At 39.5% G+C, this 16892-nt stretch overlaps 1 protein-coding gene across 5 annotated transcripts in view; it reads right to left on the bottom strand.

Annotated features, from left to right (window-relative positions):
• Positions 1-5622: 5622 nt before the first annotated feature.
• Positions 5623-16892, bottom strand: part of GABA-B-R1 (gamma-aminobutyric acid type B receptor subunit 1) — a 30957-nt gene continuing 19687 nt past the window's right edge. For 2 of the 5 annotated variants that reach the window (XM_019040826.2, XM_019040825.2), the window contains exon 16: positions 5623-16522. In XM_019040826.2, the coding sequence (XP_018896371.2) occupies positions 16268-16522 (255 nt within the window). In that variant the 3' untranslated portion in view covers positions 5623-16267. The remainder of the gene's footprint in view (positions 16523-16892) is intronic. The other 3 variants (XR_011899123.1, XR_011899122.1, XM_019040827.2) reach the window with 3 other exon arrangements.

Below are 16892 nucleotides of genomic sequence, written 5' to 3'. Positions count from 1 at the left end.
ACTGAAAATTTTTCCTCTTCAGCTCTAAGACCATTTTATTCTAAAATTTGGAGCTTTAGCGTTGACCTAGTAGGTACTAAGAATTCGTCAACTGACAAGAAAATCCAACTTTTGCTCTGAACCCAAAAAGGATAATCTACCTTTTTTTTTTTTTTTTTTTTTTTTTTTTTTTGGGAGTCAGGAGAAAGTGGAGGACCATCCTGGGTTTCAATCAGCGAAATTATTTCTATAAATGATGGAATGAAGAAATTTTAAAAACCAAGACACGGATGATCCCAAGAGACCTTCATCTGTGTTTAGTGTTTTATGCTCGATTTGGAACTAGAGAAATCCCCCACCCTCCCAACCCTGCTTTGACGCTAGGCGACTCCCCCCGCCTAGTGAGATGTCTTTTATTGCCCACGACCCTACTAAATTTCGTAGATCCGCTGAACTCCAAGCATGTACTTACGTGCTATCTCATTGCTACGTTTTAAAATTTCCATCGTTGAATAAGTACTTCATTTTTTTAATCAGTTTGACTTCTCCAAAAACCCGGGCTGAATCACCTAATCGTTGCGATTTGTAGGTAGAGGTGTTATTAGATAAGTTGGCATTTGTCTTCTTTCGGTTTGCAAGCGCGGACGACGAATTTAGGAATCTGCACAGACCGTCGTTTTTTGCAGACTAGTTCTCGCACAGAAAAATAAAAAAAAAAAAAAAGTTTAAAAAATAAAGTATGACAGGAAGTCTGCGACGTCGCAAATCGAATTATGTGATTGCCGACTTACACCGTCGACATGACATTTCGCCCAAGACACCTAGTGTTATATGAAGCCAGCGCTCTATGAAAAAAAGGTACTCTTACAGCAATTCTCAAAACCCTGCTCTGAAGGCGATGCCTGACAGCCAATCAGTAAACGCCATTTCCCCCAATCTGGCCAATCGGCCAAGGTTTCGTTTCAAGCGTCATTTTCTTGGCATTTTCAAAACGGGGCTTCTTTGCTATTAATAGATACCTAACAATCTGAAAAAAGTTCCCAGAAGATAAGTTCACTCTCTGCTTTCAAAACCAAAATTAACAAAATTGGTGCCACTGACCCACTGTAGGTAATTCTTTTTACCTTCCTATTTGTTGTATGGTGCCTCGAGTCTCACAGGGGTGTCATTTCAGCCAAACTTTTTTCGACAATCTCATCTCATGATGCATTCGTACGACAGAGCATAAAAATCAAAGTCTTATTGGCAAAACCGCGGGTCTCTGTACATCGCCGTCTCAAAATGGCGGCCTGATAAAGTTGAATGTTGAACATTCCAAAACTTCAACCAGCCGCCGTCTAGATACCTACGTTTTTTTTGGTGTGCGAAGTCTTAGATTTTTTGATCTTCTGAACGATCGATTTAGGTGGAGGTGTCGTCTGCTAAGTTGGCGTTTGTTTGCTTTCCGTTTGCAAGCGATCGCGATGGAATCGCCCAATTGTGATCGCGATGGGATCGTCCAATCGCGATCGCGATGGAATCGTCCAATAGCGATCGCGATAGAATCGTCCAATCGCGATCGCGATAGAATCGTTCAATCGCGATCACGATAGAATCGTCCGATAGCGTTCGCGATGGAATCGTCCAATCGTGATCGCGATGGGATCGTCGAATAGCCATCGCGATGGAATCTTCCAATAGCGATCGAGGATTGACCAGGCTCGTAATCGGGCCGCGGTCAATCCTCGATCGCTATTGGACAATTGCATCGAGATCACTTGCAAACGGAGAGTAAACAAATGACAGCTTAGCTGACGACACCTCTATCCAAAGATGGGCGTTTTCATTTGAGAACTACACTTGGGCTGCATTTTGCAATTAGGAGCTATAAATTCCGGCCCGGTTTAAAAACAACGTAGTAGTACAACGTACAAGTTTCCCTATGCACATAAGTGGTTTTTTTTTTTTTTTTTTTTGATGAGCCAGAATTTATAGTTCCAAATTGCAAAATGCAGTCCGATCCCCGCACTTCTGTTCCTTCTGAGAGGGTCTGACACCCCCCCCCCCCCCTCCGCATAAATTTGCTCCATGATGCATTGAAAAACAGTGGAAAATGGAACGTTTTAACTTAAAAATTAAGAGGGTTACGAGGGATGATCGTCTCTTTTTGCCCAAAGCCCGATATGAGACACCCTCTCGGCAATCTGAGGACACCATTCGAAACTTTTTATGATGCGTTTAAATATGCGGAGACGGTCATCATTCTTCAGTATAAAGCCTTCATCTGGACGGCGCACAGTGGCTCGAGTCAGTTAGAGAGGTCGGACTGTTAGACATGAAATTTTTGACTAAAACTGCAAATTTTGATGTTTATTTCGTCACATTTTAAAATTTAAGGGTTGCTGATAGAAGAAAATTTCACGAGGAAACCAATAGAACCAATTTTAGAACCTCAAAGTATTGTATGAACAGAGTTATAGGCGCTTTAGGTTTCCAAATTTCGTCCGACTTTTCCTATTGACTCGGTCAACTGTGCGCCCTTGAATCCTGTTCAGAGATTCTGAATCCCCCACGCATCATAACATGGAACTTCCCATGAAGCTATCTTTTTTCATCTCGCCTTATCTCCCCTTCTTTCAAATTATATACCTATAGTGCATAGAGGAAAGAAAGGAGGTGTTTGCATCTTGAGACCCTGCGACGTAGGTCGATACAACCTGGCCAGCGAAATCTGGAATTCGAAGTATGAAAAACGGACCATTATGTCCGATTTTTTTGCTTAAATCAACTCATGATACAATTATAAGCACTTTTTGTAGGGTGAATTTTTTCCATAAATTACACCATTTCCAATTAGAAAATCGATGATAAACTCGTTGTAGGTATCGACCTACGTCATCCAAGATGCCCGAAATGCAAACACCTCTTTTTTTTCTCTATGTCTATAGTGATCGAACCTCAGGCAAGCTTACGAAGAAATGGATGAAAACATTTAATTCTTCGACCGATAAAACTAATCCCACTAGAAATGACGGTACGAGATGAAAACTGAAATCTCGATTTGCGACGTTGCAGGTATATCAATTCCGTATTTTAATTTTTCAAAAAGAAGCCATAACTAGATGTGCATAATCTTGGAATTTTCACGGACTAGGTACTTTATCCTCATCTCTCACGGATTATTCCCGAAACATTTTAGACAATAATGCTCATTCCTTAAAGAACAAGGAAATTATTTAAATGATCGCAATCGAGAAACGTTTTTTTTCAATTTTCACCATTAAGATAATACTATTGGGGCTCGAGAGCAGCCAATTTTGCCTATCCAATCTATTGAAGGCTATATCAATGCTCTCAGCACACGATCTTGCGTGTGCTTAGTCGTGCTTTTTTAAAGCATAGTACTCTCGCAGCTTGGATATATTTTTCAGTCCTTAGGTATTCCACTTATCTTATTCTCTTAGCATTGCGTGGAGTTTTATTTCGGATCAAAATCACAAAATTCAACCTCAAAATGGGAAAACTGAGTTATATACTTGGAAATCCTAGGTTGTAAGCAGGCCCGCCACATCCCATCTCGGGCCCTGGTACCAGTTTTAAGGTCCGGGCCCCAAGCACGGAGGGGGGGGGGGGTGTCCGAGGGGCATCCTCATCCCAGAAATTTTTGAATTTATACGACTAATCGGACGCATTTTGAAGCTTCCATAAAGAATTTTTCCATAAATTTCTACGGAATAATTATGTTTTTTTTTCTACTATCAGCACAAAATACTTGCGAATTGTTGCATTCGAAGCATCTGGAACATTTTTATTTTTTTTTTGGGGGGGGGGCATATGATACTATTTTCAGCTCTAAGAGGGCCAGGCCCCCTGGACTCCCCCTTCGTTTGTCTATGGCGAGGGAGTTGAATTATGGGCATTTGAAGTCGGAGAATGCCCAGACTATGGAGACTCCCAGCATCTGACGACGGAAGAAAATGAAACGCAGTTACTAAACATATCCCTCTCTACTGGAAATCTTGAAAATAGATAAAAGTTTTCCGGGAAGTATACTTCTTTGAAAATTTAAGAAGAATTATACGGTGCCCCAGCGTGTTTCTGCAAATCTATTCACCTTTGCGAAATTGTTAGGGTAAATCTTTCACTTTTTCTTACGAAACAAGGGTTGCATGAGAACCCGTAGTGGTTTTTCACGGATAACACGGGCCCCCTCCGGGACCCGGGCCCCGGTACCAGGGACCCGGTATCCCACCCTTAAGGCGGGCCTGCCTTCATGCACGCTGGACTTGTCGATTTCCTTTGACATTTTTGCGGTGGTGAATGCATAGCTGAAGTGCGCTCTAGCTAGACTTGTATTTACAAATGGATGGTTTTTCTACGAGGATTAAAAATAAACGAGTGGTACGGAATATAACAAAAGAATATGAACTATGCAAAACGATAATCCGGGTATCGGAACTTGGCTGTTTTGAAAACGCCTTCAAATGCTGCATGATACCCCACGCATTCCGGAGAGTTCAAATAGTTGTATCATTGCGCCTTAGAAATGCGACGGAAGATTGCAATTGAAATAGCCTTCATGCACGCTGGCCTTTTCGATTTCCGTTATAACATTTTTGCAGTCATGAATGCGCTGAAGTGCGCTTCAGCTAGAATTGTATTTAGCAAATGGGTGGTTTTTATAGGAGGATTATAATTAAATAAGTGGTTAGAAATGGAAACAAAATAATATGGACTATGCAAAACGATTATTCCGATAACGGAACTTGGCTGTTTTGAAAACGCCTTCAAATGCTGCGTGATACCTCACGAATTCCGGAGAGTTCAAATAGTTGTATCATTGCGCCGTATGAATGTGACGGAAGATTTAAATGGAAATGGCCTTCATGCAGGGTCGCCACATCCCATCTCGGGCCCTGGTACCAGTTTAAAGGGTCCGGGCCCCAAGCACGGAGGGGGGGGGGGTGTCCGAGGGGCATCCTCCCAGAAATTTTTGAATTTATAAGAATAATCGGATGCATTTTGAAGCCTCTATAAAGAATTTGTCCATCAATTTCTGCGGAATAATTATGTTTTTTTTTCTATTTTCAGCACAAAATACTTGCGAATTGTTGCATGCAAAACATCTGGAACATTTTCATTTTTTTTTTTGGGGGGGGGGGGCATATGATACTATTTTCAGTTCTAAGAGGGCCAGGCCCCCCTGGACTCCCCCTTCGTTTGTCTATGGCAAGGGAGTTGAGCCTTGAGCCATTGAAGTCGAGGATGCCCAAACTGGAGACTCTTAGCATCTGACGACGGAAGAAAATGAAACGCAGTTACTAAAAATATCCCTCTCTACTGAAAATCTTGAAAATAGATAGCAATTTTCCAGGAAGTATACTTCTTTGAAAATTTAAGAAGAATTCTACAGTGCCCCAGTGTGTTTCTGAAAATCTATTCACCTTTTGCGAGATTGTTAGGGTAAATTTTTCACTTTTTCTTACGAAACAAGGGTTGCATGTGAATTCGTAGTGGTTTTTCACGGGTTACACGGGCCGCCTCCGGGGCCCGGGCCCCGGTACCAGGGACCCAGTACCCCCCCCCCCCCCCTTGTGGCGGGCCTGGTTGTAAGTGTGCGCTATGAAGGATAAACTCTCCCGGGAGGAAAATAAATATAACATGTAAAGAGCAAATAAATAACCTTTAATAATTGCAAAATCAAGACACATAGTTTTTTCAGAGAAATGAGTGTAAGTGTACAAAAAACTGTCATGAGAAAAATTAAAGAAAAAAGATTCAACTTTATTCTAAGTTAAAAAATTACCATTTTGAGTAGGGTGGTAATATCCCACATGTTTTCTCCTTAATTGAGTTTATTCGCTAGTACACTCAATTCATACAATAGTGCAAGTTCTGCCGGAAATGTATACTCACGGATGGACAAAATATGGAAGCATAGAAAATTGAGACGGTACTATAAGCGTTTATTTACGTGTTTTTGGAGGACTTACTTTCCCTATCTGCCCTGAATCAAGAGATTTTCATGAGAATTTTGAAAATGGCCAATCCATTCATCCATGAGTGAGTCTCCTCGGTCTTACGTATTCAATGATAAGGTAAGAAGTTATCTCCATGTTCATTCCCTAACAAATATTCAATTTGTAAAAAACGAAAGCTGCACTATAAAAATGGGTGACGGTTATTGAAAATAAGTTATCGGTATTTTCATAAAGAAGCGTAATATCTTCTTTGGTTTTTATTTCAGCCCGATATAGGCACTTCCATCTCAAGAAATATATCATTATTCATCAAGTATGGGATCGATTGGATACCAAACTATGAGTACATTCAAAATTTCATTTAATGGCACACTTTAATTTTTTTTATGTGTCTCATGATTTTCGTTGTTAATATCTCAACACGAAACATCTAATTTGCCCTTAAATGAAAATGAAGTGCATTCTGTGTTCTTCTATACCGTCTTGTGATAAAAGGTAGGTAAATCTACCTACATTTTATCGTACACTACCTATACTGCATTATGCGGTGGCGGGTGTAGGTGGGAAAATATTTTGAGCGAGTGTTCTATTCTGCTGTGCTACGGAAGAACGCCGTATGAGCCCTCAGACGTTGCCAAGTTTCCTCAGATGAAAACCGAAATTACTAGGAAACTTGTTAATACTGTTTTCTAAAAATTTTAGACAATTTTGTACGCAATTTCATCCAAAATATCCGAAAATTTCAAGGGAAATTGGGCGTATTCCTATCAAATAGAACTAAGCGCCATAGGAGGAGGAAGGTAGAGGGGGGCTTTGATTGGCGACGGAACCGGGCGTCGGGCTCATTCCGTCCTATACTCGCAATGCTTTTCCATGGCGCTTAGTTTCGTTCGACAGAACGCGCTATTCGGCATTCTAAATCCCTCAAAAGGAACTCAAATTGGCGCTTAGTTCCGTTTCACAGAAATACGTCCAAATATCCATGAATGAAGTCAAAAATACATATTTTATCAAGGAGAATTTGGCAACTCTCGAATGTTCATACGGCGTTTTTCCTTAGCACGGCAGTATCAAGGAGTATAATCATGAAATTTGCTATGGGTCCAAAAACCCAATCATGTTGCATTCTTAATTTGTTATATATGGTTGGCTTAGAACATACTAATTTTCAATCGGAGGAGTCCAACTAAGAATTTTCAAATTTGGTAGCCATTACAAGTACAAATTCTATTGACGCTCGGTGCATATATGTAAGAGAATGCACGAATAATATCTGAAAAATGTTTTTATTAAATTAACACCGAATAAACTAAGTACTATTATATCGTATAAAAATTTATAATTATAAGTAGTGAATGTAGGAAAACATGTACATGAAGTATTGCTTTTTTCTTTTTTCCCCTTTCTATTTAACTAATTGTAATTGATCATGTGTACACGGAGAAAAAAACTTCGTGTGTGGGACCCGAAGCTGAGGTCATATGGATCTCTGAAGTTTTCGGATCACGTTTCTAAAAACCGAAGTTCACGTCAGACATCTGAAGTACTTCGATATATACCGAAGGGCTCGGGTCACACATCTGAAGTACTCCGGTACATACCGAAGTACCTCGATGTCTGACTTGAACTTCGGCAGCTCGACCTCAAGTTTTCAGATGCGCGATCAGAAAACTTCAGAGATTCATATGACCTCAACTTCAGGTCCCATGCACGAAGTATTTTTCTCCGTGTGGGAGGAACCAACGAGCTTCATATATGTAATGCAATATTTTTGATCGATATTCTTGATCTGAAGGAAAATTAACAATTGGATTAAGAACTGAACGTGAGAAGAAATGGTTCTTCGACAGTCAATGTCTGTACCTACCTAATTAGTTGGTTTCGATCATGAGGTCATTATTTCTTTCATCACAGTTATGATTTAGGTACCGGACTTCTAATAGCACCTCGTCAATCAATTATTTACACTAATATCATACATTTTTTCTAACTGCGAAAAGTACAATAACGAATCTGAAAGTAAAACCATACTTTTAGTGAAAATCACCGCGCCATGGTTTGAAGATTCAGGATATATTAAGACCTCTCACTGCTGGCTGCTCGTATCATCTGCGCCACTACCCTTGTAAAATTTATTGGACAAGTGATTCTCCTTAAATTATTCTCAAAATGTTTGAGTATTTTTTCTTTTTTCCATCGCCCCTCCAAAAGTGCCCTGTTTTAGGGGGCGTAAGGAGGGTCGGACGAGCATTTTGAATTACTAGCCATGAAAATTAAAATCGGCGCTAATCGACGAAAGCAAATTCGATCGCACTCTTTGGACGTACCACTGTTCCAATCTCAAACATATCACTTGATTTGTGTTTGCTAAAATTTAAAATCTGCGGGCCGATTATTGAAACTGATAGACAAAGCTATAGACAAAAACGACAAAAGGGATTTGGAGGGATCCTATTGGTGGAAGCGGGTGGTTGCAATGGACAAAGGAGGTAGGTAATAGACTAACTAACGGCAACCCACGAGAGACCCGACAGTTAGTCTATCATTTTCCCCCTTAGTCTATGAGAACCAACTATGTCAACCAATAGGATCGCTCCATACTCCCTATGTCATCTTTGTCTATCGCTTTGTCTATCAGTTTCAATAATCGCCCCGCTGCTCTCTTTCAAACTGTACTATTGATAGTTTACGTCGCACAGTGGATTGAGTCAATAGAAGAGGTTGGACACAATTCGGAAACTTTAAACGCTTATAACTCTGTTTATACACAACTGTGAGGTTCTAATAGTGGTCCCATCGGTTTTCTTGTGAAATTTTCCGAAAGGAGCACCCCTCGAAATTAGAATTGTGACAAAATAAACATCAAAATTTGCATTTTTAGTCAAAAATTTCATGTCCGATCTCTCTAATTGACTCGATCCACTGTGCGTCGTCGGAAGGGATCCGACTGCGTAGCAGTCAGAAGGCGGGCCTCCCAGAGTGATGGTATCTGATGAGTGTATGAGACTCAATTTGGCACTGCGTTACATTTTGGCACTAAAATACAACGTGACGTTAGATTTTTGTCACGAAAGGGGAGGGGGTCATTCAAATCTCATCGTTCCACAAAAATACCCTTCAAAATGACAAATATTCAACTTTACATAATATTACGATGATGCAAACACACATCTCGGTAGCTTAAAATGTTTTGTTTTATTTTAAATGTTTTACCTACTTATTTACTCATGCTGTTTTTTTCAGACAAACAACGAATGTGTATCGTTAGAAATTTTTCAGGGCGCATAGGGCGAGGATCTGTCACTAAAATTTTTACGGAATTATATGCTCACTAGGTAGGTATTTAGTTTCCCTTTGACAGGAAATCTTGTCCGCTATCTAATACAATCGTGCGTGGCGTGCTTTACGATATATCGATTGATCTGGCATCTAAATCTGTTAAAAAGGATCGACAAACAGATTATTACCAATCGATTATTCGATCGATTTTTTTTATCGACAATCGATTATTTACCATAGCTTCAAACGGGGAAATATCGATTATTATCGGGGAATTATATGTTCACTAAGTATTTAGTTTCCCTTTGACAAGAAATCTCGTCCGCTATCAAATACAATGGCGTGGCGTGCTTTACGATGTATCGATTGATCTGGCATCTAAATCTGTTAAAAAGGATCGACAAACACGGGGTTCGGAAGGAACACCTTAATAATCGATTATTTACCATAGCTTCAAATGGGGATCGATATATTAAAAATCGATCATTCACGCCTCGCCACTGCTATCTAATAGTCCGACCTCTACGTCCACTCCCCTCAGAATGCGGGGGGGGGGGGGGCTTCGGGGGTCCTTCCGCGGAGATTTTTTGAGAAAGAACCGTTTTTCCTATTTGAAGGAGGGGGATTTGAGCTGCCCAACGTACCTGAGATTGCCTGACTGCATGTCTGACGTTGAATATACTTAATCGTTAAATATTCATTTGACTGTTAAATGAATGGAATCGTGTTGCTGAAATTCTTGCAAAGTCTTCCCATTTTACGTAATGGTCTTAAGAGAAAACATTAGTCATGCATAATTGAAGCGCTGGGTGCATGAAAGGGCATTTCTTGGTTGCGATGTCTCACAATCTTCGCTAACGGTAAATGTATTATGATTAACCCTGGTAAAAATTGGCGATAGGAGCTGCGTTTCAAAACACCCTAGGAGTTCTTATAGCCGACTAAAGAAGGCTATTGAAAATCATATAGCTGGCTGTAGAAAGCGGAGCAAATCATATAGCCGGGCTATACGAAGCTATAAAAAGTATACAGTCGAGCTATAGTTCCCATCGCCGGGCTTTACACCTGATATCCATTGGCTATAAAAAGCTATAAGAAATTGTGTAGAAATTCGTGTGCTTTGGAAATCATTAAGTTTGATACGGAACTACCTTGACATTTACAAAACACATCAATTAAAATGAGAGTTATCCATACAGAGTGTGCAAACATTTCAAAATCATGAGTTGAAAAACGCTGACTCCGCAAGATTAAATATTAGAGCCTAACACAAAGCGGAGCGGCGACGCACTGGCGCCTACAAACCTAACAGGGATACTTCACGCATTGCGCAATGCGTGAAGTATCCCTGTTAGGTTTGTAGGCGCTAATGCGCGCTTCGTGCTCTCTGTCCGCCCGCCGCGCCGCAGCGTGCCACGGCGTCTGAAGCAACTATTTCACACCAGAGGTATTGCACAGTATCATAAGAAATTAAAGGCGCTCCAACATAACACAGAACACAAAATGGCTCACAGAATGGCAGGCATCCTTGAAAAGTACGGAACATCCCTCGCAAAATAAATCAAGATACTACGGCACAAAAAGAGAGCGGTGGTCCAAAAAGTAACTAAGTCTTAGTATCTGTATTTAGTAACGTTTAGCATAAACTTTATCGTCTGGCTGTTGCTTAATCGCCATCGGCTATAAAAGGCTGAAAGAAATTGTACAGCCGGCTACAGAAGCTATTGGAAATCTTACAGCCGGCTTTAGGTCTATGATATTTTGGAACACAGATTCTACTGCCAATTTTTACCAGGGAAAGCAAATGTCTGCAGTTCGTTTTAACATTTATTGAATATTCCTTATGATTTTACGATGGCGAAAACGAATAATATCAGAAAATTGACCCGATGGTTTTCTCTCTAAAATATAAATTAGCACAGGAGATTCTGAGACACCTCTACCGAGAAATGCCCTTTCTGCACCCAACGCCTTGATTGTTAAACAAACGCAACTCTGCATGGCACCGTTTAGCGGCAGTATACCTCGATACAAGTTAAACAAAACCTTATTGGAGCTGCTGATTTGTGATTTTAAAGGCTACTTTTGCATCACGAGGAGTCAATGATTGATCGAACTTCACTCGTATTTTTCAAAGGTAACAATCAAATGCCCATCAAAGAAGGGTCACTCGAATATGAATTAAGATGGTAAAAAAGTGAAAACAGAACGAAAAACAAACGAACTTACAAACGGTGGTATTTCCTTACAAATACTGGAGAAGAACAGGAGGCAGTCGTGGAAAAGTGAACATCCACAACGAGATTTTACCGTATAGAGTCAAACGCTTTTTGCGAGGGAATCTGATTGAACAAAAGAGGAACGCAAATCGTTCAATCTGACTTCAGTTCCTGCGTGCAGATGTCCCACTTTTGCAGTAAGTAGATTTTATAAATTAGAATGGGTTTTTATTATATTTTAGAATGCCTTAGTCCCTTAGTGCTGATTTATTTTTTTCTTGGCTGAAACAAAAGCAGAGTCACCTCTTAGCCAAGTTATGGGCATCTATTGAAACAAAATTAAATTTATCGCTACGCAAGACATTGCAATCTTCTAAGAAAGATATATTAGTACTACTATGAATGTTTTTTTGGAGCTAAAAGTAGGTGCAAAATTTTCTCTGAAAATAATAGGTTGTATATTAATTTTGGAGTAGTCCAAATTGATTGAATATACTGTCTTGAAAAAAAGAAAAAAAATCGCAATTGTGGACCTTCTGAGTTAAAGCGTAATGCTTTCTATCTCCTAATTGCAGTTTTAATAGGCACCGCGAGCTCTAAATCTGAATGTTCTCATTTATCAATTTCTTTTTCAGCCATTCGGAGCCTGTTCCATTACGGATGCGTGCAGAGGGGAGAGAGGGGCAAAGGGGGGGGGGGCAAGCGTTACGCATTATATGAACGGCTCTTTGATGAAACTACGAACTCTCTGAATTTTCGAATACAAGTATTTTGTCAAGAGTTTTCTGGCATTGACGAGGGAAATTTGGCGCCCCTTCAAAATTCCAAATCTTAGCCCAGACCCGTCATGTCTATTCGTCAGGAAAAGAAAACGTTGGGTCAGTTTACCTACAGTTCGGAGCTGATAATTTACATGGCACATGCTTTTTTTACAGGAGGGTTCCTCGGGTATGAAGGAAAATATTTCCGGAACGCACCTCCGTTGTCTCATTCTGGCATTCAGTGTTCTATCCGACCGAGACGAAATTTGTCAATTTTGCTAATTATCCGATCAAAGACCAGTTATTCTGCTATTTGCATCCATGGGCGAAAATAGGGGGCCGGGGAGCTTGCTCTCCCCGGAAATCTACTTGATCCCTCCCAAAAAATGTGAGGGATTTTGCTTAGTAAGTGCGTGACGTATCTTTCATCTGGGAAATTAGGTATAGTTGGATCATTTTAAAAATTTTCCGGAGAGGGCCTTTCGAACCCGCCTCTAAAGTTTCGAACTTTCCTTTGAGCTAGGAGAGTCCCGCAGACCCTTCCTTAGTGGGATGTTTTCTTGTGTCCCTCAGACCTGTTTGCATCCACGGGAATTTTACATAGCAAAGCGTCTCTTCCATTATTTGCCCACGATGATGTGCCTATGACGCTGACAAAATTAAGGCCTACGATGAGGTACATATAAATCAAGAGGAGACCTTAATGGGGTGTCTTCTTGTGTCCCTCAGACCCCCTTTGCTGAGGTGTATTTCTGCCCCTCCCCCATGGAAAGTTCCTAGTTCCGCCCATGTTTGCATCCACGGGAATTTTACATAGCAAAGCGTCTCTTCCATTATTTGCCCACTATGATGTGCCTATGACGCTGACAAAATTAAGGCCTACGATGAGGTACATATAAATCAAGAGGAGACCTTTGACTACGTACAAACAAATTATAATCCTCACCCACGCCCAAAGACCTGGCTTTAAGTTTTCTTAAGGAGATGTTTTGTCACTCTGAAAAAGTAAACTCGTTATGTTGAGCGATTTAAATTTTTAATTTTCTTTTTTTCGTTTATAAACTTGTTCTCTATGCCTCGCGGCAAAACATATCTTTCAAGAATATGAATATAACCTCAAACATCAATTAAACATCAGGTATGATAACGGCAACAAATAACATTAATTCCACTTATCCATGTAGGTAAATATTATTTTGTATCATAAAATATTATATAATACGATACAATATAATATAGCACAATGTATAACGACACCAATTTTTTTTCTTTCTTTCAAAAAGTAGACACGGCATGAACAAAGATAAAATGTGAGAAGGCTGCATGTAGGTAATTTAAAGGTGGTGTTCTTAAAATGGTATGTACGCCCACACATTTTCCCTTGAACTCATGAACAACTTTTGAAGATAAGACATTTACAAATAGTTAACAGTCAAATAAGAAATAGCACATTTTAGTGTTACGTTGCGAGAGAAAATATCTCAAACAGGGAATTGTTTAATTCTGAAATTGAACGCAAATATTTGTTCCTGGAAAATAAATAAACCCTGCGAGATATATTTGCCGTTGTTTTAAGAGGAATAGAGAGGACAATTGTTCCTTGAACACAAGTAAAGGATGATTGACATTTGGGAACCCTAATTCCTTCCAAATTTTTTCTAAAATTACCATAAAAAAATAAACGAACCAAGTAATAAGTATCAACAAGAAATAAATATTATAAATGTCAACAGAAATTTTTTCTTGTGCCACAGATTAATACACCTATTTTTTTTTCATCTTACTTTTTATTACTTTTACATTAAAAAAAATTACCGTACGCTCCTTAAAATTAATGATTGTGCATCTCAAGTGTAAAAGGATGATTTTTCGTCATTACTCTGATCTTATCACTTGCACATTTCCAGGATTTAAAACAATATCAGTCACGTAAAAAAAAAAAAAATAAATAAAAATCTACCCATTTTCCAACTACAACTACTACAAGTTGACTCGCTGCAGAAAAAAGTGCTCTGAACTAAATTCTGGGATGAAAAAAAGGAGAGCACAGTTTTGTACATGCTCAGGGATAATTTTTCGTGTATCGTAATGAGAATGAACGTCAACTTACGTTAAAGGACGTCTCTGAAATGTTGAGGAACGCGATACGATGCGACGTTAAAAGCAGCGACTGGATGCAACTATTCGTGTCCTACGGACGTGCGTGTTGCATATGCAAAGAACCGTGGGCGTTTCTCACTGAGCCGCCGCACAGTGGATTGAATCAATGCGAAAAGTCGGACAAAATATTGAAACTTTAAAAGCTCAAAACTCTATTAGTACAAGACGTAGAGGTCCAAAAAGCAGTACCATTGGTTTTCTTGTAAAATTGTCTCAGTCTGAAGCACCCCTTAAACTTCAAAATTTGACGAATTAAACATCAAAATTTGCATTTTTAGTCGAAAATTGTAGGCCCGACCTGTCAGATTGACTCGACCCACTGTGCGCCGGGACTCAGTTGATCATATTATAATGGAGGCGCGTTATTAACATTGTGGGACGCTGCTGAGCCATTCCCACGAGACAGTCCCGAAAATTTAAAGTTTTGCCTATAATCTATTTCTAAATTTTAAATTAGTATAATATCGGATATAAAAGCGAGAAAACCTCGTTATGAGTCATGGACTGGTCTGTGCCACGTTTGATACAGAAATTTTTCAGTAAAAAAATAAACGTATGAAAATAAAGGTCTTGCCCGAAAATAACCACGAGGTAAGCATTTTATGTCATTGAAATGAAACCGCGATTCACGATGTATTTCATTCAGTTATTAGTTGAAGCCTTTCCGCGACAAATATGATGAGGACGTTTTGAAATATCACCTGATTTCAGGAGGTAAGTTGACATTTTAACTGGTTTCAGAATAATGAAGAGAAATTTTTGCGTGTAACTGAAATTAAATGAAACCATCATTGGACCCTAAAATTTGTTAATATCAATATGAACCTCAAGTAATTGCTTTGGAGACAAATTCGAGATCCCTAAAATTTGTAAATATAAAAAAAAAACTATTTGCGATGTTTAGTTGTCCTTTTTTGGCTAAAAAACTGGCAAAATAGTCTCCCTTTTATTATGAACCTCAAGTAATTGCAGACAAATTCGAGATCCCGAAAATTTGTAAATTTAAAAAAAAAAAAAAAACTCTTTGTGATGTTTAGTTGTCCTTTTTTGGCTAAAAAACTGGCAAAATAGTCTCTCTTTTATTGACTCTTAACTTCTATAACTTCAAAGTCGGAGAAACTCGAACAGATGCACCAACCAGAAAATCTCAAAAGTTCTACAATTCGTTCTCACATTCCGTCACCTCCCGGCCGAAGTATCACAAGCGCCATGCGACGTTTCAAAATTTCCGCCGACATGTTATTCTTTTTACAGAAAAATAGTTGGTTGAATCCGTTTGAAAATTTCACTGAATTTTATCGGCAGCATGCACAAACGAAATTCAGTGAAATTTTCGGATAGTCTCGTTGAACAATTTCTCTGTAAAAAAATAAAATGGCGGAGGAAATTTTTAAACGTCGCATGACGCTTAGGTATGATACTATGGTCAGAAGGTAACGATTCAGGAAATGGGAGGACTGCACAGATCACCAAATTGGCGGAAGATAATATTCCACAGAAACTCGGGGTGAAATTTCGACAGAACACGGAAAAAAAAGGTTGTTGGATGATATGGACACTTCCAATTAATTGTGGTAGTACCCCAATTAATTATGGTAAATGGTAGTACCCCAATAAATTACGTAACTAACCCAAATGTTATGCGGTACTACCTTAACTTGAGTTGCAGTACTACCACAATTAATTAGAAATGTCCATATCATCCAACAAATTGGGCGGTAGTACCACAATTTTAGGGGATAACGGGATAACCCCTGACACTTTTTTACCGTGAAGTTACGAACCGGTGTATATTTCAGGAATTTAAAGAAGAAGGACAAAAATCTGCGGAACGTGTTGGGTTTATAAGAAACTGGAAAAAAATCGAGTTTTAAATCCGGGAAATGAGAGCAGTGACGAAATGATTGAATTATAAATAAGATTCAGAGAATTCGAGATCAGAGGCGCTTGCCCGAGAAGAGCGAGTGCACACGGATGCGCCCGCACCGAAAGCGGAGTCGGACGTGCCCTCCCCCGTAATAAAATCTGCTACTATTAGAGTATCCTTGTTGTTTACCGTGAGCAAATTAGAAGTATCCGCGAGGCCTCCTTTGTAACCGTCTTCGCCTTTCAGTGCATCCCTCTCAGCCAGGCGAAGCTTCAGCAAATGAATGCGCTCTTCCTTCTGAAAATTTGAAAGAAGAAACCAAATCAATAGCTCATTAGGGCAAATTCATTCATTTCATCTGAAACACTGAAAATAAAACCCCAGCTGTGGAAGCCGTACTACAGCCAAATTCACACCATCAAACATTTCATCCAACTCTTGAATGCAACTTGTGTAATGGAAAGTTGGATAGTGAAATGATGACGAGAGAGAACAACAATTGAGGACACGCCTTCAAAAACGGCGTGATACCTCACGCATTCCGGAGAGTTCAAATAGTTGTATCATTGCGCCGTAGAAATGCGACGGAAGATTAAAATGGAAATAGCCTCCATGCACGCTGAGCTTGTTGATTTCCTTTGGCATTTTTTCAGTGGTGAATGCATAG

The sequence above is a fragment of the Bemisia tabaci genome, chromosome 2 (genome assembly GCF_918797505.1).
Source record: "Bemisia tabaci chromosome 2, PGI_BMITA_v3".
Classification (NCBI taxonomy): domain Eukaryota; kingdom Metazoa; phylum Arthropoda; class Insecta; order Hemiptera; family Aleyrodidae; genus Bemisia; species Bemisia tabaci.
The sequence above is the reverse complement of the archived record's forward strand: the minus strand, read 5'-3'. Positions and strand labels throughout refer to the sequence as shown.